A 27,385-nucleotide genomic window follows, 5' to 3' on the forward strand; every position below is an offset into this window, starting at 1 on the left:
GAGCCCTGAGGGACTCCGGTCAAGGAAGTATATAGTGCAAAGGCTAATGTGTGATTAAGTCGCTAAAAACATAATGTCACACAGTGTGTGTGTCATTGCAGTCTCGCGTAGCCAGACAACTATTAAACAATCTCCGAATGCTACATAGAGTCTGGAACTACGAGTAAGGAAGCTGCCATTTCAGTTTACGGAAATATATTTTAATATGTACATGAATGCTCACCCATGGCCCTGCTAGCCCTATGAGGACCTCAACTAGTGTGTGTGTGTGTGTGTGTGTGTGTGCGTGTGTGTGTGTGTGTGCATGTGTGTGTGTGTGTGTGTGTGTGTGTGTGTGGGGGGGGGGGGGGGGGTACATGAATGCTCACCCATGGCCCTGCTAGCCCTCATGAGGACCTCTCCTACTTTGAGCCGTGTCTCCAGAGAGCGCTCCTTGTCGGAGGAGGGGAGGGACGGGCCGCGCTGGAAGTCCTCCAGAAGCTTCTGCAGGATCCTCTGGGGAAAGGAGTCGGACAGCACAGCCAGACCTGAAGGACGACACCAGACCTGGTATTATTCACCATCTCTGCCTTCAAGACTTACGTTGCGTTCAGACTTGGATAGTTAGAGCGGCGCGATTACAAAGTCAATGCAAAGATTAGTAGTTGCACAAACGGGCACAGGTTGGACTGGCGTAGCGTAAACGGCCACCTGGTATCTTCGCCCCCGGCTGGAGAAATCCAACTGAAGCAACCTTCGCACGGAGATGTTTTGCCTTTTTGGTTATATTCATCCAGCAACGGTGGAAAGAAATAATATACAAGCCTTTTGCAAAGACATAGGAACTAGTTTTGCTGCTCATCATTTATTATATCGTAGCAGGAATTAAGTTAAATATATCAAACCGAGCCGTCTTGGGTGAACGAGCGGGTCCATTTGGTGCCAATCGGCACGTGCCGCGAGCGAAGGGACTTTTGTTTTATCAACACTGACCTGCGCGACCAAAGTAAAACGATCGAAGTGACTGGAAACAAATATATCTTCAGGTCTGAACGCACCTTTAAAGTTAATTATGTGTTTGCGTTGAAGAAATATTACACAGTATGAAAAATACGAAAATCTATTATTAGTATCTAAATTAACTGACAAAGATTAATCAGGCCAGGGTATCTCCTATCTTGTGATTAGACCAATACCTTGAATGGCTGACAGGTACACAAACGAGTCTTCATGCTCCAGGTTTTCCAAGAAGAGCTGGAGGAGACAGAAATAGTCACATGAATCACAGAATCATCCCTTAGACCTGAGGCCGCCTCATAAATCCTGCTCTTTTTTGACATGAGAGCTACTTTCAAAATGAACAGCTCAACAAGATCTACTCACTGAAAACATTATAATACCATTGCTGAAAATGGCTTTGGAATAGCGGTGCTGGCATTACATTTAAGACAAATGCACTTGGAATGGGAAAGGGGGAGAAATGGAATAGGTAGAGTTTTTTTGCATTTCATTTGTAATATTGGCCTACCGACATTTGTGCGCAGCACTCTTGAAAACAAAGTACCGGTATTGCATTATGGGTTTGAGCTGACAGGCAATCAATCAAGTCAACTTAATTCAAGAGGCAGATGCCAAAAATTGTTTTTATATTTAAATGTAATAGGGGCATCTACCTTTTGGGCACCCCTGCACTATAGCAACAGCTAATAATGTTAGAAAAAATCACACCTGTGTGAACCGAGTGGTGCAACTCCCCCCCCCCCTCTCTCTCTCTCTCTCTCCTCCGTCAGATTAGCTTTATTATGGATATCAATCCGCGTCGCTGAGAACTATTTTTTCATTATTATTTTGGGTCGGCCTTTCCTTCTTTAGCGTACCTAGACCGGATCGCGCATGCGAGCTGCCGTCCACGGGGGTCGGCCTTTCCTTCTTTAGCGTACCTAGACCGGATCGCGCATGCGAGCTGCCGTCCACCTCCCATTATACAGGCAGACTAAAAGCTTCAATAACTCCTAATCTACGGAGCTCTCCATGGTTTGGTCAATTAGCGCGATGTTCGGAGGTCTTTGCTGATTATCCGGTGGTCTAGATGGAAACATTGGTGCTTTCTAGAGCAAGGATGGCTATATTTTAGCTCGCTAGCATTGACGCTATTTATTTAGCACAAGATGTGATCTGTTTCTGTGCTGCGTGCGCAGCCTCTCCAATTTCACTCCATTGCTGGTTTCACGCATGCGCACACCACTCGTGCTCATGATACATGATACATGATACACACGGACATTGCTAGCTGGTTGTAGGAGTGGTTGCACCACTCAAAAAGGGGTTCCCGGGTTTGAAAGGTATGACAACGAAAAGGGGTTCCTGCCTGTGCTAAATGAGTTAGGGATACGTAAGCCTGTTGCTTCTATTGCATTAGGAATTTACTGCTGCATATGAAAAACTAAACATAATGGAGCATAACCATTCATTCTGGTGCAGAATGAATTGAGTAGACACAGATTTTACAGATCACTCAATAGCAGGTGGAAGGTGCTGTTGAGCGGGAGTATTACAGCAACAGATGCAGTGCGTAAATTGGGAATACATCAGATAAAATAAAAAATCTGAGCATTGTGAAACATTGGAACAGTGCTGGTATAAATTAAAGATACATGAGTCGATTTTCCGGCAGTTGTTGAAGCGCCTCTATAATGCTTATTAGAGTATATAGCTTAGAAACAAAGACCAAATAAATTAATGCTGCTTAGTCTGTGCTCACTCCGGCAACGGAGAACGGCACAGCTTTTTGATTGCACCGAATCACATTTAATACCAATATCAAAGGGAATAAACCACTCTACCCCCCCCCCCCCCCCCCCCCCCCCCCAGTTAGGTATAGGGTGGACATGCAGGGTTAAAGAGAAGAGGCAGGGTGAGGCGGAGGATTAAATGTGATGGGTGCCGGGAGGGGGTGACACAGATAAGCATGGATATAAAATAGTGGCTTGGATGAAAGAGCTGTGCCAAAGAGGCCAAGCGACAGAGAGCTGGAGGTAATAATAAGATTAATAAGACATAATATAGGACGCATTCTGAGCAGCTAGCGTCCCCCTCCAGGGAGCTGAGCGAGGAGATGAGGAGCCTCCGAGAACAGCGTGGAGAAGGAGAGAGAGGGCCCGCCTGACATTACTACTGAACAGCGTGGAGAAGGAGAGAGAGGGCCTGACATTCAGTGTTGGATTTCATCCACTGAAACTATGGCGAAAAATGTTTGTCACACACGCACAAAATAAAAAACGAAATAAAAACTAAGCTATGATGACTAAGACTAAATATATTGACATTTTCAATCAGCAAATAAAAACCAGACAAAAATGTTTGCAAAAGTAGTAGACTAGTAAAGTAGTCAAATAGAACTAAATAGAAAAGCAAATTTAATCTTTGGTTGCGCTCTGAAAATAGCAGATCTACAAGCTTACAACGCGGCGTGCCATCATGGCATCAGTGGACAAAATCAACTGCGGATATAGTCGAAAGTATGATACGACTAAAACTAAATGACATTTTATTCAAAAGGATATGACCGAAACCAAATAAAACATTTGCTGTCAAAATCAACACTGCTGACAGTTCTACATGGGTGCTTCACCCATTTTGGACCCCTTTTGGTGTTAGCATTATGTTATGCTTTAGCTATTCAAAAATAGCAGACCTACAAGCTCGTAGCGCGCCACTCGGTGGCGCGCTACGAGCTTGTAGGTCTGCTATTTTTGAAAAATCGAAGAACGACTGAGAAAACTATCAGGATGTAGAATTTTTAGAATCTGATCTCAGGTCAAAATGGCTTCAAACAGGATGGTAGAAGGATGGGAATAAGCACAGGGATTCAGTTGTAGGTGGAGGGGACATGGGGAGCATGCTGGGGAGGAGTGAGATAGAAAGGGCATGCAGGGAGACATATGAAAGGATGGATTACCCACCCATAAAACAAAGGGAGGGCTCAGTAAGGGATCTGGAGTTGTGACAGGAAGGCTTGTGAGGTTATATCGAACCCATTTTGACCTGAGATCAGATTCTAAAAATGTCTTCTACATCCTGACAGTTTTCTGAAAAAGCTATGTTTCGTTCTTCGATTTTTCAAAAATAGCAGACCTACAAGCTCGTAGCGTGCCACTCGGTGGCGTGCTATGAGCTTGTAGATCTGCTATTTTTCAATAGCACCCATGCAGTGCTCTAAGCCAGGTACCCTCATTACAGTGAATACTAAATGAGTATCTTAATCCCTCCCTCACTGCCCAGATCATGCCACCTTAACAAGACTGTCCCCTCCTCGTCCCCCTGGGGGCACAGGTTCAACATGCCCATGAATTAATCATACTCTAGTCACGCAAACACACACATATGCACAGTCCCAGGAGACGGAGACAGTGGAGACAAAGACCTACATAGGTACAGTATAACCTCTATTGTTTTTATACACACACTTGACCCAGAGCTCCACTGCCCTGTTGTTACTATAAGGTATTTGTGCAAGGCAGCGAGGACAGGTAGCATCCATCAAGGCTAACCTATAGATTGAGGTTATTTTCCAACAAGACTGAGTCAAAACCCAGGGTGTGGAATTGTATGGGGGCACGGTAGGTAGCGATGTCGCTTCACAGCTAGAAGGTCCCGGGTTCGATTCCCACCAGGGGCTCTGTGTGGGACGTGTTCTCTCCTCTGCATTATCAGCGCTCATACCCTAGATGGGGTTGTCAAAAGGGTTTGCATGTTCTCCCTCCTGTGTCCCCTAGGGTAGGTACCCTCACAAAAAAAACGAGCAGTAATACTGCCTCCCCTTGGTTAGCCGGGGTGTCTGATGGAGGGGACAGGAACTGGTCGGAGTAACGTGTACCTTCCACACGCTACATCCTACAGGGGAACCCGTCAGGTGATAAGAAGCTCACTCCTCAGTCCTCATGCATTGAAGGAAGCATGAGCTCAGTTCAGGGCTCTCCCCAGGTTGGCAGAGGGAGAGTAGCGACCAGGATTACAGCTTAGGCAATTCAGCACCGGGTGAAACAACTTGCCAGTGAGGAGCCCCCATGGGGAGGGAGGACGTAGAGCTTTCATCCTACTCCCTGTCAGGTACCAGCTCAGCCCGTAGGAGGACATGCAATGACCACTATTCCATTCTGACCGGGCACCCATTTTGGTGTCGGCATCATGTTATGCTTTAGCTATTTAAAAATAGCAGATCTACAAGCTCATATCGCGCCACCGAGTGGCGCGATACGAGCTTGTAGGTCTGCTATTTTTGAAAAATTGAAGAGCTAATGACATTTTTAGAATCTGATCTCAGGTCAGAATGGGTTCATCAGACCAGTGTGTGTCCGGCGGAAACCTCGTATGAATCTGATCTCAGGTCAGAATGGGCTATTCCCCTCCCCGCCTCAGGCCGCCCGGCTTCCCTCCCTGAAACACGGGCCAATTGTGGTCGCATAGATAAAGACGCTCGACAAAGCCAGATGTTCCACGGTGGATTCAAACCCACAACCTCCGTGGTGGGCTGGGCAGAGACTTAAGCGCTGCGCCACCCAAGTTGCCTAGTTGAAGTGTTTATAATGTGAATTCCTGGATATGAGATATTAATCTGCAATTTTCCGAAGTGGTGCCAGCAATAGTTTTTTGTTAAAGTGGTGGAACGAAGCGTAGCTTCTTATTCCCTCTGTGTCTGTGATTCATTGCACCATCACCCAGATCAATAACATTAAAGCTACAGTGGTTCAGTCGAACGCTAAACGGTTTTCTTAAGCTCCGCAGGCTGTGAAGGCTACTAGATGGCCCCACACACACACACACACACACACACACACACACACACACACACACACACACACACACACACACACACACACACACACACACACACACACACACACACACACACACACACACACACACACACACACACACACACACACACACACACACACACATTCTATTTTAACTTGCTAAATTTTAACTTGCTAAATATAATAGGAATTAATTTAGTTTCCAAAGAACTCTAAAGCTATAGGCTCCACTGTAGGTGAAGTATAAGAAGGAGAGCTTACGCAAACTGCAAGTAGCCTATAATGTCTTCGAAGCCCGTTAAAAGAAACCAGGAGCATAGAGCCAGTGGGCTTTTCTGTTCATTGGGTCTCACTACATTCATGGAATGGAACCTGACGTTCAAATTCATGAGCAGGCTGGATCGCTCACTGAATGGACTCATGACAGACCCAGGCCGTACGTAGCTCTGTAAGGTACACTTCTACCATCAGAGGACACTGGCATGAGTGCCTCGCCTAGAGTAGTAACCTGTGGGGCTGGGTAGATGTACTGTATTTTTATTTATTTTTATTCTCGCATATGCCCTTGTGGGCCACGAGCCTGTAATAAAGTTTATATATATATAAGGAAGGACTGCGCTATTATACACAACCTCTGTAGGACAGTCTAGCACTGATATTGGATCATCTTGGTTGGTTGGTTCATTTTACTTTCTAATTGTCATAAAATATCTAAAGTTATTAACCCATTCTGAACGGGCACCCATTTTGGTGTCAGCATCATGTCGTGCTTTAGCTATTGAAAAATAGCAGATCTACAAGCTCATATCGCGCCACCGAGTGGCGCGATACGAGCTTGTAGGTCTGCTATTTTTTAAAAAATCAAAGAACGACTGACATTTTTTAGAATCTGATCTCAGGTCAGAATGGGTTAATCAGACCAGTGTGTGTCCAGTGGAAAACCTCGTATGAATCTGATCTCAGGTCAGAATGGGTTAAACTGAGACAATAGTAAGGACAAGAACAACCCACCACGAGGACCTTCTCCTGGGCCCGGACAGCCACCGGGTCGCCCTCCTGCACCATCCGCGTGAGTGTCCTGAGGGCCACTGCTCTGGTGACCACGTCAGGGTCACACGCCTCCAGCAGCAGGTCCCAGAAGGGCCCGGTGGAGGCAGCCGGGTCACTCGCCACGCCCCCCGGGTTCCTCTCGCCTCCTCCTCCTCCCGTCCGGCCTCTTTCCGGTGCAAGCCCTCCACGGGGGGTAGCGGCGTGTCTGCTCTGCCCAGGGTCGCGTGGATCCGCCCGGGGCGGCGGAGTACCGTCGTCTCGGGCCTGGGTTTCACCGGCCACGGAGCCGGCTTGAGTTCGGACGGGTTTTGAGGTGCGTGCAGGCTGTGCGGGCACTCCGTCGTTGGAAGGGTGTGTGCGAGTCACGTGCGGACTAGGTCTAGACTGCGCGGCGGCTGGACGGGAGCTGCTTTGCGACAGCCGGGAGTCTCTGGCTCGAGGCTGTGTCTTCAGCTCGGTCCCAAGAGGCACCCTGCTGTTGTTTCGCATCGCCGCGGCGTCCGTGGAGGTGTTCCGCGCGGCTCGTGGCAAGTCCTCCAACTTGCAGGCGCCGTGCGTGGCGATGACGGCCCGCAGGCCAGACGCCAGCTCCTGGATGACGGCGTCGGGGTGCTTCTGGGACAGGTCCTCCAGCGGGGGGAGGAGCCTCTTCATACATGCATAGTCCTCCGCAGCGACCTTTAAGATTAAAACCAAAAGGGCACCACATCAGCACCGGGATGTTGAATCTACTTGACCAGTGGTGGAAAGTAACAAAGTATATTTACTTAACCCATTCTGACCTGAGATCAGATTCTAAAAATGTCTTCTACATCCTGACAGTTTTCATTCTGACCTGAGATCAGATTCTAAAAATGTCTTCTATGTCAGTCGCTCTTCGATTTTTCAAAAATAGCAGACCTACAAGCTCGTAGCGTGCCGCGCTATGAGCTTGTAGATCTGCTATTTTTCAATAGCTAAAGCATAACATGATGCTAACACCAAAATGGGTTCCCGTTCAGAATGGGTTAAGTAATGTACAATAAATCCATTATTAATTTCATAATTTGTTAAATTGGAAAAGGGGCTTCGTTAAGACCTCCATATTATTATGGTCAATGCCTGTGTGAAAAGTGGGAGTGATTGGTTCAGGCGGTGAGGAGATACGGCACTGTTTCTGACAGACATTGTCAGAATTATAGTATGATGATGATTTGTAATACTAGAGTATTTCCAATTTTCTTTACATTTACATTTACTACATTCATTTGAAATGTGAAAATAGCCAATCTACTTTTGAGTACCGTTTCCCACTGCTGTCTCCTTCCGTACCTGAGGAGCAGAGAGCATGGTGGCCACCAGCCCCATGCCCAGAGTCTGTCTCTCTACTGTACCTGAGGAGCAGAGAGCATGGTGGCCACCAGCCCCATGCCCAGAGTCTGGCTCTCTACTGTACCTGAGGAGCAGAGAGCATGGTGGCCACCAGCCCCATGCCCATGCTCAGCGTCTGTCTCTCTACTGTACCTGAGGAGCAGAGAGCATGGTGGCCACCAGCCCCATGCCCATGCTCAGCGTCTGTCTCTCTACTGTACCTGAGGAGCAGAGAGCATGGTGGCCACCAGCCCCATGCCCATGCTCAGAGTCTGGCTCTCTACTGTACCTGAGGAGCAGAGAGCATGGTGGCCACCAGCCCCATGCCCAGAGTCTGTCTCTCTACTGTACCTGAGGAGCAGAGAGCATGGTGGCCACCAGCCCCATGCCCATGCTCAGAGTCTGGCTCTCTACGGGGCTCTCTGTGGCAGCAGCGGGGGATCGCTCCAGACCAGCACAGGCCCTCTGGAGCAGGGAGACCATGAAGTCCACCACCTGGGAACACAAGAGGATGGGACACTTTTAACTTGGTTATATTATCACAGGGTTTTATCTGTGTGCGATTAAAGGTGCAGGGAAACGGAAATGGTGGGCATGCAACCAAGTATACATCAGGCATACATGTGAGAAATAGCTAATCAATGGTATGCCTCAATTTGAGGGGATAATGTATAAAGATAATGGACTAAGTAGCTTCCAAGACGACCGTATCTAAGCCCCTTGAGATGCAGCATCTCATTTTTCAATTAGGTCAATTTTTCAAGGGGGTCCTATATACACTGTTTCCCAAACAGTGGTTCGGGACCCATGTGTGGGTCACAGACCAATTTTTATAGCCAGGCTTGACATAGCGTGGATTCACTGACGCCTCCTCATCGGTCAGTCTCCTCTTTTGAAAAATTTAAGGATTTTCCCCTCCCCACATTTAAAAATAAAAATAAAACAAGCAAATAAACAAACCAATCTAAGAGACATAAATTAAAGAAATAATAATAATTAAGACGCAGTGAAAAGAGCAGATCTACAAGCTCACAACGCGGTGCAAAGCGACACGTTGTGGGCTTGTAGATCTGCGGTTTTCACTACTTTGGGTCCCGGGAAATGTGTAATTTCTCTATTGGGTCACGGACTAAAAGGTTTGGGAACCACTGCTATACAGTACACAAGCTCCATAACACTTTTGGCCGGCTCACAGCCAAAACCTTCTACAAACCTATTAGGGACGCCCACAGATAAGATGGCTAAAAATAAGAACTTATATGCTGAGCTCAGCAAAGTTTATCAGACGTTTCCTTATCCCTAAGGGAATGCCTTTTCTCAGGCAACAGGACCATATTGCCACTGTTGTTCATAAACCTTGTATGTCCAAAATCATTACTTTTCATTAACTGGAAAATGTAGTTAACTTGTAACTTGTTCTATTATTCTATTCTTGTCGGGCATCTAACTTGTTAATTGGTTCAATATTTATAAAACCAAAAGACAAATAAAAATGAGAAAAAGGCTGCACACTCGTAGCCACGATGCTGTATATTTATTGACAAGAATCCAACGTTTCGACATAGTCTTCTTCAGGGAATGAAAAACAAAAGACAGAAATAACCACTTTCAAAATCTTTAAGAAAATAGCAGGTCTACAAAGTTCAGTCGACAGAGTCGGGTCAGCCAATAGCTGATCTACAGTCGGCAGTGGCTAGCTTACAAATCTCCGTGCTATATATTCTTTCACTCTTATCACTCAACCCCCAGAGGAAGATGAAATGGGCTATTTTTGTGTGGAAGCATGACTCAACATGGCCTGCTTTAACATCCAGAGGATTAAAAATGTGCTGCCTCGGAACAATAGCAGGCAGAGGCCTGAGTTCAAATGGGACAAGCAGGTTAAGAAACCAAATATATTCTGCCAAACAAAGTGCCGTTCACCCTGCAAATATGGTCTCGTGAAGAAAAACAAACTTTAGTACAGAGAGCCAATATTTTTATAAACCAGGTGGAATGCATGTTTCCCTACAGGATTAAGTACCGACCAATTAATGTAATTTATAGTGCCGTTGAAGTGAAAGTTAGCAACATCGAACCACTTAAACTTCTCTGCTTTTTCTCACAAGCTCACATCACCCAGATCAATAACATTAAAGCGCTGCAGTGGTTCAGTCTAACGCTAAACTAAACGGTTTCTTAAGCTCTGCAGGCTGTGAAGGCTACTAGCAGTAGTACTAACAGTCAAAATGTTTGGAAAACATGTCGACCCCTCTCTACTTCTCCACTGTCAACACACCTCTTCACGTCCAATGTAGAATGGGAGCTCTGCGTCCGTCTAAGGCCACATACTGTACTCCCCACCTTCTGAATTATGCTCCCATGTTTCGCACTCTCAGCTCTATCCAAACATGTCTTCTTCTTTTTGGCATTAGACTGCGCCCTTTGTGAAACCCTATTCTCTCAAGACAGATTTAACAACAGAATCCGTCAGCAGTAAGCCCCTAACCCATTCTGAACGGGCACCCATTTTGGTGTCAGCATCATGTCATGCTTTAGCTATTGAAAAATAGCAGATCTACAAGCTCATATCGCGCCACCGAGTGGCGCGATATGAGCTTGTAGGTCTGCTATTTTTTGAAAAAATCGAAGAACGACTGACATTTTTAGAATCTGATCTCAGGTCAGAATGGGTTCATCAGACCAGTGTGTGTCCGGTGGAAACCTCGTATGAATCTGATCTCGGGTCAGAATGGGCTAAACATGTAGTGTTGTTGTTAGTAGGAATAAACACAGAATCACCCAGCAGGAAGTGGACTAAGAAAGGGGAGGAGCCAATCTGAGTTCATGTTACACAATAAAGGTGGTGGTGGTGCCCCCCAGATGCAAAAACAAAGTCATTTTACCAAATTAGTTCCCAAATTGGTGAAACCGTTGCTCAACATTTGTTTGTCCTAGAACGCCAACGTCGTTATTGCTGTTTCAACTGTTTGGTGCACAACATGAATCAACATGACTGGTTCACAAATTATTTTTGCTTTGAAAACATGGAGCTTAAAATAAACTTGGGCCAAGCCCCCAGTTTTAGAATGCTTAGAAAGACCTTTCTATGATCGCTACCGATTACGCATGACCGGTAATCGGTACCTTTAGTGATACCTTTCTAAAGAAAAGTAAGTGGAACTGGAACATTGTCTGCACTTGTGTCATCCTGTATATCCTGGTGTTAGGTCATGCCACGTGCACACTTAGAGGGGTGCAGTACTTAGTTTAGACAGTTTTTGGTTTAGACTAGTCATTGGTTAGACCAGTCATTAGTCCTAGAACTACAACCTATCTCAAACCCTCACCCTAAAAACCTAACCTCCCACGGGGCGGCACACCTAAACCTAACCTTAACCCATGTCTAACCAATGACTAGTCTAAACTAAGTATGCACCCCCATACTTAGAGCACCTCAGAGTGATTCACGGCATTTGAGATTAAGTTAGGCTCTGATCAGTTCATTTCTGCTGTACACTGAGGTGCTTTGTGGCTACAGGCCTTAGTGGTTACATGTGCATGTTTGTTCTAAAGGCATGAATGTGGCGTGTTGAACTCAAGCATTTATGGACACTTCTATGCTGTCGGAGCGAAGCCAAATACAAATATCACGACCACAGAGCAGTATTTTGAGTCGTTTAGCATAGGAATGAACAACACTTACAATCTGTCCATTAACAACGACCCTGCGTTGTGGTTAATAATAGTGTCATATTTGAGTAACGTTGACCTCCTTCATGTGTAGCTCAGCGTTACTAGCTTACCTTCACATGTTGAGCACCTTCGACATACCGTCTCACCTGTGAAAGACCAAGTTATACTTTGGCACACCACTGTGTCACGACACAATTGTGTATCAAAGTATAAATTAGGCTTAAGATTGTGCTTGTACTACTCACAATTTAAGCATCTAGCAGATGCTCTTACCGTACAATAAGCAAGAACAAGGTAATAGATCAAATGTATAGGAATAATCATCTAGGGCCCAGGTCCGGGCATCTAGGCTGCTAATCCAGCCTGACAGCGTGTCACTATCTCCCTCTCTCCCCATTTTCTGTCAACTTACTGTAAACTATCAAATAAAGAGAGATAAAGCTCCCAAAATATATCTAAAATAATGATAATTAAAAAAGGAAATAGTAATAAGTAAACTAAGAACCTATCATCCATCTACTAGTACGTAACAGTAGAATTGAAACTAGATCAATAATGACCAGGCATATGCAGTCTGCATAACAGCATAACATCTGAATGACATATTTGAGCCTTTACATAAGCCTGCAAGGTCGTCGAGCCCTTCTTGAAGCCTACTGCCACCAATCTAGGTTTCAAAATCGACTCTGACCTAAAGATGGACAAACAAATAAATGAAGTAGTAAGAAAGAGCTTCTTCCAGCTTAGGAGGCTATCTAAGGTTAAGTCTTGTCTATCCCGCTCTGTGTTTGAAACTGTAATTCATGCTTTCATGACTTCCCTCCTTGACTACTGTAATGCCCTGTATATTGGAGTAAACCAGGTTTCCATATCTCGATTACAGCTAGTCCAGAATGCAGCTGCTAGGTTACTTACAGTAAGTACGTAAGCGAGACCACATCAGCCCTGTACTAGCCTCCCTCCACTGGCTTCCTGTGCGATACAGGATTGACTTCAAAGTATTGCTCTTTGTCTTTAAGTGTCTAAATGGTTTGGCACCAATTTATTTATCCGAACTGCTGAAACCCTATGCTCCGACACGGACGCTCAGGTCCTCTGACCAGCTTCTCCTGGTGGTTCCTAAAACCAAGCTGAAGCTCAGAGGTTATCGAGCTTTTGCAGTGGCAGCTCCCAAGCTCTGGAATGAGCTGCCTCTGCACACAAGACAAGCCCCCACCCTCCAGGTGTTTAAGTCACGCCTCAAGACTCACTTTTATTCCTTGGCTTTTCCAAGCACAGTATGAGATGTTCGATGTTTAACGTGACACTGTGCATGTTGTTTGTGGTTGTTTTGTGGTTTTTAAATGAAGTTGTTTTTTAATGTTTTACTGTAAAGCACTTTGGTACAACGTTGTTGTTTTAAAATGTGCTATATAAATAAAGATGGTATGGTATGGTATGGTATAGGACAGGTGCTACGGCCGGTGCTACGGGCTGCGGTGGAGTCTGAAGAGGCGTGTTTTCAGACCACTCCACTAACTCCAGTACCAGGTGCTCCCGTTCATATCACCTGTGTGGTCTTCCTCAGCAGCAGGGTATGCGGCAGCACGTCACAGACCACAGCCAGCACCTGTAGCAGGGCCAGCCTCTCCACGCGGCCCGCCGCACGCCCCGACAGGCGCTGCTCCACCTCCAGGAGAGTCATGGACGACGTGTCCACTTCCACCTCCTGGTCCTCCTCCTCCTGGTCCTCTTCTGATGCCCAGCTGGTCAGTTTCTGCAGTAGAAGATATGGGAACAGGTGTTGGTTTATTTATTTATTTGACGGGGACAAAGCTCATTAATCATAATGTAAATGGGCCAGAGTTAGCCAAAGCTACATTTCATCTGTAGTCCCGCCTGGGCAGGCTCTTAACCCATTCTGACCGGGCACCCATTTTGGTGTTGGCATCATGTTATGCTTTAGCTATTGAAAAATAGCAGATCTACAAGCTCGTATCGCGCCACCGAGTGGCGCGATACGAGCTTGTAGGTCTGCTATTTTTGAAAAATCGAACGACTGACATTTTTTTAATCTGATCTCAGGTCAGAATGGGTTAATCAGACCAGTGTGTGTCCAGTGGAAACCTCGTATATGAATCTGATCTCAGGTCAGAATGGGTTAAAAAAATGAATGATGTGTGCCATGTGTGCATTTATTGGTTAAAGAGATCCAATTATTATATCCAGTTGATCATATTATTATCTAAATCATTAATGTTAAATAAAGAGCCATTTATTTAAAGGCATAATGTGATCAATTCAAATGTATTATACATTTGGAATATATCAGGATATTGATTCATCCATGTTTAACCTTTAATCTATATGACCACATGATGACAAATACACCGTATGCCCATATTTCCGTAACTGTGTTTTCCCCGTACAGCATCAAACGCTCCTCTGATATGAGCTGGTTGATAAGAAATCTAAAAATTGACACTCAGATGTTAAGCAAGGAAAACGGAAGTATCAGAGGAGAGGTCAAGAGGCCTCTCGGCATCACGCAGTTCCATATTTTCTATATGTTGTATGGTTCGTCCTTATGCTTTGTCCTGCAGGCTAAACTCTCTGACTAAACTGACCATCGCATAACCCCTGAGGAAAAGCAGAAGTATCGAGGGGAACATACAGAAATCGTCATCTGGAATCCACCTATTTGGCTTCATGTTAATGTATAAAATGGGCAGGGAAAGCATTTGACCGGTGCGCAGACTTCACCAACTGTCACTTGGTGATTGTACTTAATCTGCAAGGGATAGAATTCTGACGCCCATGAGATCTCATGTAGTACATTTCATATTCATTTTATTATTCAATCTGTAATACTTTTAGCTTTAAGCTATTTGATTAAATACATGTTAAATCCTTTGTCCGTTCTTAACTTCACCAATGAAAGGACACGCAGAGATAGTGTGTTCCAAGAGGGTTTTCTAAAGTATCTCACTGCACAATTTGTTTGTTGTTATCAAGACAGGCTAGCAGAGATAAAAACCCAGAGGTTTTGTCAAACTAGCCCTCACATGATGTACTACACATACTACTATGACACTTCGTGTGTGTGTGTGTGTGTCTGCGCATGGCTGTGTGCGTGCGTTTTCTGCACCTGCAGCAGCTCCAGGAAGAAATCCCCAGGCAGATCGCTGTCCTTGAGCTCTGCCAATATCTGCATCAGACAATCCAGCCTCCACTGTTCCTCCGCCAGGCGCTCATACAGCACGTCATCCTCATCACTGGGAGAGACAGACACAGTTGAAAGAGGTTCTACCCCCCCGGCCTCCCATACGCACACACACACACACACACACACACATATTTGCTCATATTTTAGCAGATTTTCACATCAGTCAAACAGCATATTAACACTATTTTTGCAGAGGAATTCTTCAAAAAGAATGGCGCTAGAGGACACCTATACACGACCAAAGCACCCCATGGTTTTGATTCCCAGGACATGTATACAGTACACGTCCTTAGCATAATTAGTGTAATAGTGTTAATATGGACTGTGTTGTCCAGTGCCGTCGTCACCTGGCAGTCTCTTTGGGGGTCAGCATGGCCCCTCCCTCGCTCCCGGGAGTGAAGTGAAAGTGTGGTGGCACCCAGTGCGTCTGCCCCCTCAGGCCAGAGAGCTGATTCAGGGCTGACAGCGCTTCAAAGGGCTCAGCGTGACCAAAGTACCACAGCAGGATCTCCTGACAGGGGGCGCTGTGGAGCACACACAGAGCGCACGGACAATAAACTAATGGAACCACTTCATTTCAACGTTAAGTGCAGCATGCATTGTGTGCAGCATGCATTGTGTGTGTTCTCATGGTCATCCTGCCAGCCGTTGGTTTGCAAAGTGAAAAAGATGATGACCACATGCAATACTTAACCAAACCATCATAGAGCAATAATAATGAACGGCAGACTGTCAGACGGTACCGTAGGTGAGAGACGTTCTGCTTGGTGAAACACAGCAACGTGAAGAGAACAGGAAGCACTTCCTCCAGAGCCTTCAGCATAGGAACTGAAGGACTGTTCCCTGTTAGCACCCAGACCTACAAAGACAATGTATAAACTTTATTACAGGCTTGTGGCCCACAAGGTAAGACAGTACATCACATATACGAGAATACAAATAAAATAAATACAGTACATTTACCCAGCCCCACAGGTTACTACTCTAGGCGAGGCACTCATGCCAGTGTCCTCTGATGGTAGAAGTGTACCTTACAGAGCTATGGCCTGGGTCTGTCATCTGTCCAATGAGTCCATTCAGTGAGCGATCCAGTCTGCTCATGAATTTCAAGTTCCTCAATTGAGGAATGACAATTCCACAATGATCATAGTCATAGCCCAATCAATATACATAGAAACTGAAGGACTGTTCCCTGCTAGCACCCAGACCTACAAAGACAATCATCATACCTCAATCAATATACATAGGAACTGGAGGACTGTTTCCTAGCACCCAGACCTACAAAGAAAATGTTCATACCCGAGTCAATATGCAGGGCATCTTTTACAGTGTTGGCTCTGTAAGAGGCGAGACATCTACAAATGAGTCTGTCTGCGTTTGTCCACCAGGGCTAATGTTGCAAAGAGATCAGCAGATAATGTCTTGGGAACACGGCACACTGCCAGGCCAAGAAAGTCGCTTTTTTGTCTTTGCCAAGTCAACAGAGGAAGACAATTTTACCTACAGTACCACACGGGTCACGGACAAAATCAGAGAGAGAAGGATGAGGCTGGCAGGGCACTGCGTCAGGCATACAGAACTTGAAGCAAGTAAATTGACCCTATGGGAGCCAACCCAGGGCAAAGCCAGGAGGGGAAAGAAGCGTACCACCTATATAGATGTGCGTGTGTGTGTAAATTGACCCTATGGGAGCCAACCATAGTTTGGCTGACAACACTGCAGAACTCAAGAACCTGATGTTGGACAGGAAAGTGTGGAGGGCAGCGATCCAGGAATCCCGAGGTGTTGGTGTTGGCTAGACCTCACTCTCGCAGCAACTAACTATAACTATAATAATCTCGGTCACTGCTGGACTGATCGGCTTCAAACGTATTGCACCCGCCACCCTCCCAGTAGAAATGTAGATAAAGGAAGATCCCTAAGCCTTTGTAATGATACAACACCCAATGTAGGTCATGCACATTTCCGCCCAACTAGTTTTGTTAATTTTAAAATAGTAGAACATAATAAAACACTTGACAACATCATTATAAAACACACTAGACTGTATTGTACGTGGTTCCATGATTCTTCCATCTCACCTTGTACACATCCTCCACACAGCGCGTTATCTCCAACTCATCAACAGCAACCTGAGAATCACCTGAAAAACAGACGCAGACAACTAGGTTTACTAATTATATGCCTTCTACAAGTCCACATTTACACCCACAGCTTCTGGATTTCAACGTGGCCCTTGAGAGGGTTCAATGATTAATAAGTGAGGAAGCAAATGGAACTTAACACTGGTTTTTACAGTGGCTATTGGGGTTCCAAAAATATCATATCAAATGAGGATCCATGGCCAAATAATGCATTACAACAGAATGTCATATCATATCAACTGCAATTGGAAATGGGCTGTTGAACAGAGGACAGTGAGAAAGATGTATAGGCAATTACAACTACTGTGTGAAGGGCTAATCAAGCCATTATAATACACCACACACACAGTCACACAGTCTCACACACACACACACACACACACACACACACACACACACACACACACACACACACACACACACACACACACACACACACACACACACACACACACACACACACACACACACACACACACACACACACACACACACACACACACACACACACACACACAAATATCACTGAACATTCCATTCCAAGAAGCTGTCAGTGTGCAGAATAATTCATTTTATATGACTAACAGCGGTAATTAACTGCTATACTAAACTCACTTCTCTGGACATTGTTCCAGGAATACAGCACAGTACCCTCAACACATACATTGAAATGTGTAGTTGCTTTGATCTCATTTCAATTCATTTTTGTTAACAAAAGTAGAAATATAGAAAAGGAAATGTCACGATTACAAATTTAAGTTGACGATTAATTGTCACACAAATAATTGCAATTAACGATTTAATTGTGTTTGTGGCATTAAACGTTGGAACATATGAATAAAGAATACCGTTTGCCTGATAATCAAAACTTACACAGGGCAGATATGACAAATACCTGAAATATAAATTATTTCATACATTTTAAAAAATGGTAAAAGAAATAGAAGAAATAGCCGATCTACATTTATATTTGATCTATTTATGATTGTTTACAATGTTTGCAATGCGTTTTTTTTAAACCCCAGCAGCGTAACGAGGCGATGAATGTTTATTTTGCTCACTCATGTGTTTATACTTTGCCGAGCACTGAAATACAGTATTTTCAACTCTGGCATTTGACAGCGTTTTTAGGCGAGCGCCTTGGTGTTTTCAGTCAAGAACTAAATTGGTGGACACGGCCCCCAAAGCTTTTTTGCCAAAGCTTATGCTTTGGCAAAAAAGCGTTTTAACATGACGCTCGACTAGGGATGTACCGATGAGACATTTTGGGCGATATCGATATCTGATATAATTAATTGCCGTTATGGCCGATAACCGATATTACTGATGTCGATATGATCTCATTCTGTAAAATTATAATAATTTTGTCCATTCTGAAAAATACATGTAAAAGGGTGTCTGCACTGCAGGCTTAGGCAAGTCAGATTTAACTTTAATACCTTTATATTTAATATTGTGAGCTTGTAGATCTGTTCAAGCTGTTACTTTGGGCTTGTTTATCTGTAAAGACAGACCGATTAATCGGACCGATGAATTCATCGGTTTGATTGATTAATCGAACAGATGCCCTTTAATCTAAAAACAACTCAAATCGGCCGATACCGATGTGTTTGTCGACTAATCTCCCATCACTACGCTCGACAAAAGAACCCAAAGGGATGATGAACAAATGTCATTTGACACAGTAACGTAAAACATAAGTGTAGTTCTGACCGCTGGGGGGGGCACAGCGCCGGAGAGGGCCCAGGAGAGGAGTTAGGAGATACCGCTGGGCAAACTGGGGCTTGTCCTCCACAATGATGACCAGCACTCTAGTGGCCACCCGCTGGAACTGCAGGGCGGTGAGCTTATCCTTCAGGTGCAGCAGGTCTAGAATCTGACCCAAATATTTGCAGGAATTACTAGTCGAAAAGAGGTGGAAATCTAAACAGACCCGTCTCCTGTCTTCCAGCAATATTATATGCGTTTCCCTGTGTGTTTATAAATGAAACAATCCGCACATCAATTTCTGCTCCGAGATTTCTTTACTCAAAGTGGTAACGTTTCGAGCCGTAGACCTTCTTCAGGTCTGACTTTATTTAATCCAGTACCCTGCCTAGTAGGCACTTGGATGTGCCATTGTGCCTACTATACTTTCTGGCCTTGACAGCCCGTACATCCAAACAGAAAAGTCCTATCTGATTGCATTAAATGACGTTAAACAACATTAAACTCACTTTGCAGGTCACTTTGCCACTCGGTTTCCCATTCACTTGCATGCGCATACCCTCTATTCATTTCTGTGCGAGTACGTGCGTGTGTGTCTTCAGTCTTACCTGAGGGCACACCTGCCTGTAGTAGTTGTCTGATGACACAGACTGCTGAGGGCAAGCTGCTAAGATTCTGGCCACACTATCACATTTCCTCCAGTCTGGGTCGCCACCTGGTGGACATGAAGGTTACTACTAGCATTAAGAAACACTAGCTGCTAAATGGATCAATGGAAAACCTGGCAAGTACACAGAGTAAGATAGTAAGTTAGGAACACATTTTAAAAAGGTAGTATGCTTAAATCTACCATTATGATCTTATATTAGAGCCTTGTTTCCAAAACAAGAGCAAAACAGATGGGCAAAGTCAACTTCGCATCATTCCTTCTGCGAAGTACATAAAAAAGCAGAAATAGCAGATGTAAGCTTGTAAAGTATAACATTTGTCAATTCTTGGTATATTTGCCCTATGCACTTTTTTTTAATTAACTTTGCTTGTCTGGTCTTCCTTTCCTTTGTCATAATCATCATAATTGTTTCCATGAGGAAATATGTTCATACATAAATAAGCAGAAATAGCAGATGTAAGCTTGTAAAGTATAACATTTGTCAATTCTTGGTATATTTGTCCTATGCACTTTTTTTTTATTACGAAGCCTAAAAGCCAAACAGAAATGTAATTTCTATTCATAATGTTCCAATTTCCAATGCCAAAAACACAATTAAATCGTTAATTACAATTATTTGTGTGACAATTAATCGTCATCTTAAATGTGAAATGGTAACAGCCCTACTTCCTGATAGATATAGAAAACAATAGATGCCTCATTGGACGCTGCAGTTAATTGGAGCGACTTGTATCGACGTGAGGGCGGAAGTGCGGAAGACACGCTATAATACGCCACGCTGCCACTCAAGTGACTACTGGCCAATCACAGCGCTTCTTTTCCGGGACTTCTGAACGTCCGCTCTGTGTCTCACGTTGCCAGACTGTTGTCTCTCGCAATAGTTGTCTGGCTAACAGCGCAGCTACACCTTGGACACACAGCCGTGGACAGAAGAAGCTGACGCCCAACGTCATTCCTGGCTTTTTAGACAGCTGGTGGATGGAAAAGAAGCTCCACCTCCGCGGCTGACTGACGCGGAGGAGAGCGTTTCCGGGAATCTGTCCGTCTCATCAATCAGCCGCGGAGGTGGAGCTTCTTTTCCATCCACCAGCTGTCTAAAAAGCCGGAATGACGTCGGGCGTCAGCTTCTTCTGTCCGCGGCTGTGCGCTAAAGGTGAAGCTGTGCTGTGAGCGAGACTAGTGAAGCACCAACCAAGCAGAAGATTGCCCTCCCTTGAGTACAGACAGACGCCCCAGAGCCCAAAGGAGGCGTCTGTCTACCATTCTATGGCTATGGTCTCTCCATCATTGATCTCACCTGGCCCGCCCTCCAGGATGGCTCTCACAACAGCTTGGACTCCGTTGGGCTGCATCAGCCGCTCGGACAACAGCTGACCACACAGACGCCTGAGCCACGGGGGAGCTGATCCCAGACCAGCCCTACTGGAACCCGCTGCTGCTGGGACAGGCTGGGAGAGAGACACACAGAGAGGTGCATGTCACAAATAGCCAAATCGCAATTATTTGAGATACCGTAGTCGCAATTATTTTTGTGAAATTGTCAATTGTTTCCATATTGAAAAATGTCCATACATTTAAAATATATAAATAATAAATAGCATAAATAGTAGATCTACAAGCTTACAACAAACCACTTATCAACTATTTGCTATTTTATACATTTATTGGGAAGAAAGAAATATTTAAAAAATTAAATGCGTCAGTGATTTATTTGTATATTTAAGTTATTTGTCATATCTTCCCTGTGCAATTTGTGATTAAGAAGCCTAAAATGTTCAATGCAAAGACAAACAATTAAAATTGTTAATCGCATTCATTCGTGTGTAACTGTGACAGCCCTAGTAGGGCTGTCACAGTTACAAATTTAGGTTAACGGTTTATAGACTGTCCACATGAGCTTTCTGTTCCCCATTTCAGGAGTCATAATAGCCATACACACACCACACACCTGTTTTGTTGGCCTGCCTTGGAGGATCAGTAGCTCCTTGACAACAATTGGCTGGTAGACTTTACCCAGAATGCTTTGGAGGGCCTCCCTGCACGTCTTGCGCTCTTCAATACTAAGTGCCTACAAGACAATGACACAAAGCATGTCACTCAGAAGACTATTTCTAGTGATGCACCGAATATTCGTCCCAGAAAATATTCGGCAGAAAATGGCAAAATAATTCATTTTCGGCCTATTCGGTTTCGGCTTGAATAGGCAGAAAATATATCACTGAATAGTGTATGCAATTAATGCATACAAAAGAGCTGAATAAATGTTTTATGGACCCATAATAGTGAAGTTTTGCCATAACCATTTATTTTGCCATAAATCAGGTAGCTTATGGCCATGACAGCAATGGTAGGAAAAAATATATATAATATTAATCATATTCGGATATTCGGCCAACTGTTTCCTATATTCGGTATTCGGTTTCGGCCAAGAATTTCCCTTTCGGTGCATCAAAAGAAAAATGCAAGAATGTTGCAACTTCTCCATCCATTTGCATCGAGTCCACCGAAGTAGACGTGAGGTGCGACCTGGTGTTTTGCAGCTGACATAGACATTTTCTGTTTTTTACATGTTTTCTACAGTGAAATCCATTGGTGTTAAAATTATACCTCTAGTAAAAGTTATGATGTAAAGTGAGGGTACGTGGATGCAGTGTGTTGTCAGGGAGACGGGGAGTGGACGTTGTGTGTGTGTGTGTGTGTGTGTGTGTGTGTGTGTGTGTGTGTGTGTGTGTGTGTGTGTGTCACGTGTGTGCAGACTTCGAATGAGCCTTCACACCTGCCAAACAAAGCGCACTTTCCGACAATACGCAGCAGGATTAGTTTTAATCGCAGTTAAGCATTCTGGTGTGAATGCAACCATACTCTACTTTAGTAGTGGGCTGTTTGGTGTCTAGCATATTAGCATGAATTTCAGCATTTTGCTTTGGATAACTCATCTCTAGGAAGGGAATGCAAAGTAGTTTTGACCGTATGTCTGATGGCCAACAACAGCACACAGCACCAATAAATAACCAGGATTTAATTCTCATTTCCCTTGACTCTGTCGCATCCTAATTTGCAGTGTGTACAGACATTCATTCAACATAAAATTGAGGTATGAATTTATTACCATCTCTTTTTTACTACTGCCTCCGTCTGCCCGATGCGGCCGGTGACCCAGCTGACACAGAGCCGCCATGACGTCGCCGAGGTGCCGCGTGAAAACCAGCGTTGCGAGGGACGACAGCTCCGCCAACTGTAGCAGGACACTGGACGTCGTGAAGAGACGGCGTTCCACTGCAGGCACCACGTCACCACGGAGGACCAGCTTTCCCACCATCACCCCGAAGGCAGACCTGTGGCCTAACGGCACACCCACCCCTGGTGCCAAGTAGGGGCTGAGCCCCAGAGAGACCACAAACTGGAGCGCCGCACCGAGAGTCTTTTGTTGCGTTACGCTGAGAACGTCCGGGGGTAAGGGCGGGGCCATCTCTGGCGTACGCAGCCTTGCTGCCGAGACAGCAGAGTTTTGGTTGAAGAGCGCCAGCTGGACCGAGAGGTGTCTGGCTAGAGCGAGGAGCAGGAGGAGACACTCTTGAACAAAGTTCCATATAGCGTCCTCTGTGTCACCAGAGAACCAGGTTGCCTCCGCCATCACCTCCTCCCTCAGCTCCCTCACGTCTCCAAGGCCCGTCTCACACTGCAGCTGCTCCAACAGCAGAGCTCGGTTGGCCTGCAGCGCTGCCACGAAGGCCTCCTGCTGTGAGGACTGGGCGTCGCCCACAGCAGAGGCCTCTGGGGATGTTAATAAAGGCAACATTATTCCAAGGGTCGTCCGCGGTTGTGCATAAATAATTACATTAGAAAAGACAGGTTATTACAATGTGTTAAAAGCTACAATCCATATGTCTTTCCTAGGGGAGGCATACTATGATCCGACGGAGCAATGATCCGAGGTGCGCTGGGGGTTGGGAGAGGGTTGGGTTTAGGTGTGCTGCCTCGGGGGAGGTTAGGGTTAGGGTGAGGGTCTGCGCTGGGGGTCGGGAGAGGGTTGGGGTTAGGTTTAGGTGTGCTGCCCCGGGGGAGGTTAGGGTTAGGGTGAGGGTTTGAGGTAGGTTGTCGATTGGACCAATGCTCTGTCGGACCAAACACATGCACTCCTTTCCTAGTGGCGATTGCAATTATATCTTAACTTAGCTGCAAGCAACTATGTGCATCAAAGTTGCAACACCCTACATTGACAGCTCACTCATGAAAAAGAAAGGTCCTATCTGTTTGTATTAAATGGCGATTAACTCACCAATATCAAGAGTTGAGACACATATCTTTGTCAACACTGATGTTATGAGCAACTTTCGCTCAATTAAAGTGTTCGAGTTAGAAAGTGCTCATTGTAAATCACTCAACATCCTGTGTGCCACCTTTGATTGATTTCAAATTCCAAATTCTAATACAATATAGAAAACTCACGGCTGCACAGTGTGTTTAATGACAGAGAGCTGCTCATAACATGTGAATGGCATTTGTTTTTAAACAGAGACTCCAAACAGAAAAGTCCCATATGGTTGCATTCCACGTTAAACTCACTTTGCCACTCACTTTATGCATGCACATACCCTCTATATGCAATCATATAGGACTTTTCTGTTTGATGAATGGGCTGTCAGTATCAATGGAGTGTTTCAACTCAGATGCCGTCAGATAGCGTCTATCTTGCTTTCAGCTAAAATACAGATCTTGAGATATTTCTGTGTCCACCTCCTACCACATGCTAGGGTCTACTTTTAGAATGGTAAATGGTGCATTTATATAGCACCTTTATCCAAGGCGCTTCACATACATTGTGCATTATATTTACCCATTCACACACACACATTCATACACCGATGGTGGCGGAAAACATGCAAAGCACCAATCAGCACATCAGAGCAATTAGGGGTTCAGTGTCTTGTTCAACACTTTAGTTATAGACAGTATTGTATAACACTCTACCATATTAGCTCTGGTCCATGGCGTTAGAACTCATTATAATGCTATGGACCAGAGCCAACTCTATCATTACAGATAGAAAGATACACATGTTTAATTCTTATTATCTGTGCAACACAAGTCCCATCGTCATACAAAATTCATTCAACAAATAATGCACAGACAGGATTCTAGGAAAGTTAAACAACTTCCAAGTTGAATGGCGAGACGCGAGAGTGACAGGGGCCTTTATTTGATTGATTGAACATTTTATTTTATTTTATTTAGTATGTAGAATGGGTAATTGGGTACATTTCAAACGAAAACACAAGTCAATACAGCTGTAGCCTGTAGCTGTTAGCTGTGCTCTCCTGTTTCGCAATGTCTGTCTTGATTTAACATTCTATGCACTTACCGAGAGGTTTCGTCAAGACATTTAATGCAGAGAGAATAGCAGAAGTCATCTCGGCTACATTAGGTTGTGAACACCAGAGAATTATTTATACAACTAACTAGATCTCTGGACAATCGGAAGAACACATGCTGCTGGCTAATGTAATCAACAACATTTGCACGTGTCGCCGATATTATACGTCATATAGCGCATGAACCTGCGATTGGTCAGCTCTGGGCCAGCCCAACTGATCGTATGACGTAGACTGCTTTGCATAGATAAAAAAAAAAAAGAAGAAAGCGTGGGAATAGTCTATGGGGACGTCCCCTAATACTCTATGGGACGTCCCAAGAAATCTGACAAGTCATGACGATAGAGGGTATGCGTACGTGTGACATCATCATCAAACACGGAATTTACGCGGGAACACTTACTGAGTGACAAAAAACTACTTGGCCTTGACAGCCCATACATCCAAAAAGATAACTATTTGATTGCATTAAACGACTTTAAACAACATTAAATTAACTTTGCCACCACCTTTGCTACTCGATCTGCCATTCACTTTATGCATGCCCTCTATAAAAACATTTTTGTGGCCGAACAAATAATTAGAAAGAAGAATTTTAATTAAATAGCCTACTATTTTTTTTAACATGTTTATTGATTTTTCTTTACAACAAAGTATTTTCAAAACAATTATTTACATATATTCCCCCCCCCCCACATCCCATGGCAGCACAAATACAAACAAAATATTTGAAGAAACATCAGGCAATGTTCATAAATACAGAACAAATTAAAAAACAAAAAAACAAAAAAAAACACATACATTACATAGTTAAAACAAACAAATGAACAATGTCCGTCACAGTTCCCTACCTCCACCCCACAGCTGACTACTCCAATTAACCACTATACATCCAAAGCCTCTTCAAGTCCAATAACTTCTAAATAGCCTACTACTATTGACAATGAAAGGACAATTTTGAGTGTTTGTGTAAACACAAACATTGCGCAACACAAACATTGATGACGAAGGTGAAGACACAAATGATGATGACGCAAGAGCGCCCCTCACTTCACACGGGTGTAATTTCTATTGACAAAACTAGATTGATTCAATTTAGCAAGTTATATTAACTTTATTATTAACCAAGTTCCAAAATATTAGACATACATAAATATCCTCTATAAATAAATATTATTGCAGATAAAATAAATAACTTTATAGCTTAAAAGATGGCAGATTTATCACCAAAAAAAAGAGGGGAAAAAGAAATCTACCATCAATCCATGTAGTACCAGGTTACCATGCCATAAACAGTAGATAGTTAGCCTAATATAGGCCAAAATAACAAATCACTGATTTGTTAATTTGAAATCAGATAGGCATAGGCCTAAACCCTAAAATAACAGCCTTGGAAGACTGTATAATAAGTGTTTTAAAACAAACACAACATCACGTGAAACATGTCACTACCATTTTTTTCTATAAAAACGTGTCATCTGTTGTGGATTTTTAGTCAACAACATTTCTTGATTTGACGCACGTGCAACCAACTGCCACACGCTCGCTCATTGGTCTGAGGAGATATCCTCGTCCTCCTTCACATTTCTCCTTCATAAGAACCACCCTGTTTTGGAGCAGGACTCTGGAGTTGTAGCCGCGGTGTTCGTGCACAGTACCCTCATCATTGATCATGATGCATCCAGTGCACAGGCACTCGGCTTCAGCGATCGTCCGTGGGAATCTGGCATCGTTAGTGTTGGCTCTGTAATGATACAACCAGGCAACTCAGTCAGCCCTTTATTGGCCAATTCATCATCAATATATAACACTATGATATGATACAGCTATAGCCTGTCCTGCCTATACATGAAAGGGTTGAACTTGATTAGTCTAAGTTATAGGCTAAATGTCAGCAAACCTTTTGACATGAAGTGCCATGTTTTAAATGTCATAGTCTGTGCCATATCAACATATTAATTAAATATTAATTAATTATGACACCACATCAAAATGAAATGTGTCCAACTGATTTTGATTGTCTATACATAACCTTTATTATTTCTTTAGAAATGTGTTCTTTCACATCAGGATGTAATGATCAATATTTACTCTAGCATCTATGAAGAAATTATGTGCAGAATATAATTTGTATAATGAGGAGACTTCATTTAACAGACTAAATCAGTCAGTGTGCCAGTGATCACCCTCCCCTGTGCCAAATTTAGCACCTGTGCCTAAGGTTGTCTATATCCCTGAAGTTATAATGTCGGCTAGCATACATTATAACAGGCTATTATTCCTATTAATCAATTTGAAATAGGCTACATTTTCAGCATTCGGGATAGATAGCCCTTATGCTGTCTCACTGACAGCTGTTTGATTGTGCTGCACTCGATGCATATTCCTGTGTTGCCTTTGTGATGATTGGGGGGATT

The 27,385-nt window shown here is 44.1% G+C and overlaps 1 protein-coding gene across 2 annotated transcripts in view; it reads right to left on the minus strand.

The window, feature by feature from the left end:
* The window catches only part of tango6 (transport and golgi organization 6 homolog), a 40,612-nt gene extending 15,510 nt beyond the window's left edge, over positions 1 to 25,102 (minus strand). Inside the window, exons 1-16 of one of the 2 annotated variants that reach the window (XM_083763626.1) lie at positions 24,959 to 25,102; positions 22,706 to 23,370; positions 21,545 to 21,664; positions 20,894 to 21,044; positions 19,535 to 19,641; positions 18,933 to 19,095; positions 17,157 to 17,218; positions 15,819 to 15,934; positions 15,423 to 15,599; positions 14,998 to 15,124; positions 13,420 to 13,626; positions 8,610 to 8,690; positions 8,349 to 8,399; positions 6,807 to 7,523; positions 1,176 to 1,233; positions 369 to 527 (exon numbers count right to left, since the gene is read on the minus strand). In XM_083763626.1, the coding sequence (XP_083619752.1) occupies positions 369 to 527; positions 1,176 to 1,233; positions 6,807 to 7,523; positions 8,349 to 8,399; positions 8,610 to 8,690; positions 13,420 to 13,626; positions 14,998 to 15,124; positions 15,423 to 15,599; positions 15,819 to 15,934; positions 17,157 to 17,218; positions 18,933 to 19,095; positions 19,535 to 19,641; positions 20,894 to 21,044; positions 21,545 to 21,664; positions 22,706 to 23,370; positions 24,959 to 25,007 (3,010 nt within the window). In that variant the 5' untranslated portion in view covers positions 25,008 to 25,102. Of the gene's footprint in view, positions 1 to 368; positions 528 to 1,175; positions 1,234 to 6,806; positions 7,524 to 8,348; positions 8,400 to 8,546; positions 8,691 to 13,419; positions 13,627 to 14,997; positions 15,125 to 15,422; positions 15,600 to 15,818; positions 15,935 to 17,156; positions 17,219 to 18,932; positions 19,096 to 19,534; positions 19,642 to 20,893; positions 21,045 to 21,544; positions 21,665 to 22,705; positions 23,371 to 24,958 lie in introns of both variants that reach the window. The other variant, XM_083763625.1, reaches the window with a different exon arrangement.
* Positions 25,103 to 27,385: the final 2,283 nt, after the last annotated feature.

The sequence above is a fragment of the Protomyctophum parallelum genome (assembly GCF_964188405.1).
Source record: "Protomyctophum parallelum genome assembly, chromosome: 4".
NCBI classification, from domain to species: domain Eukaryota; kingdom Metazoa; phylum Chordata; class Actinopteri; order Myctophiformes; family Myctophidae; genus Protomyctophum; species Protomyctophum parallelum.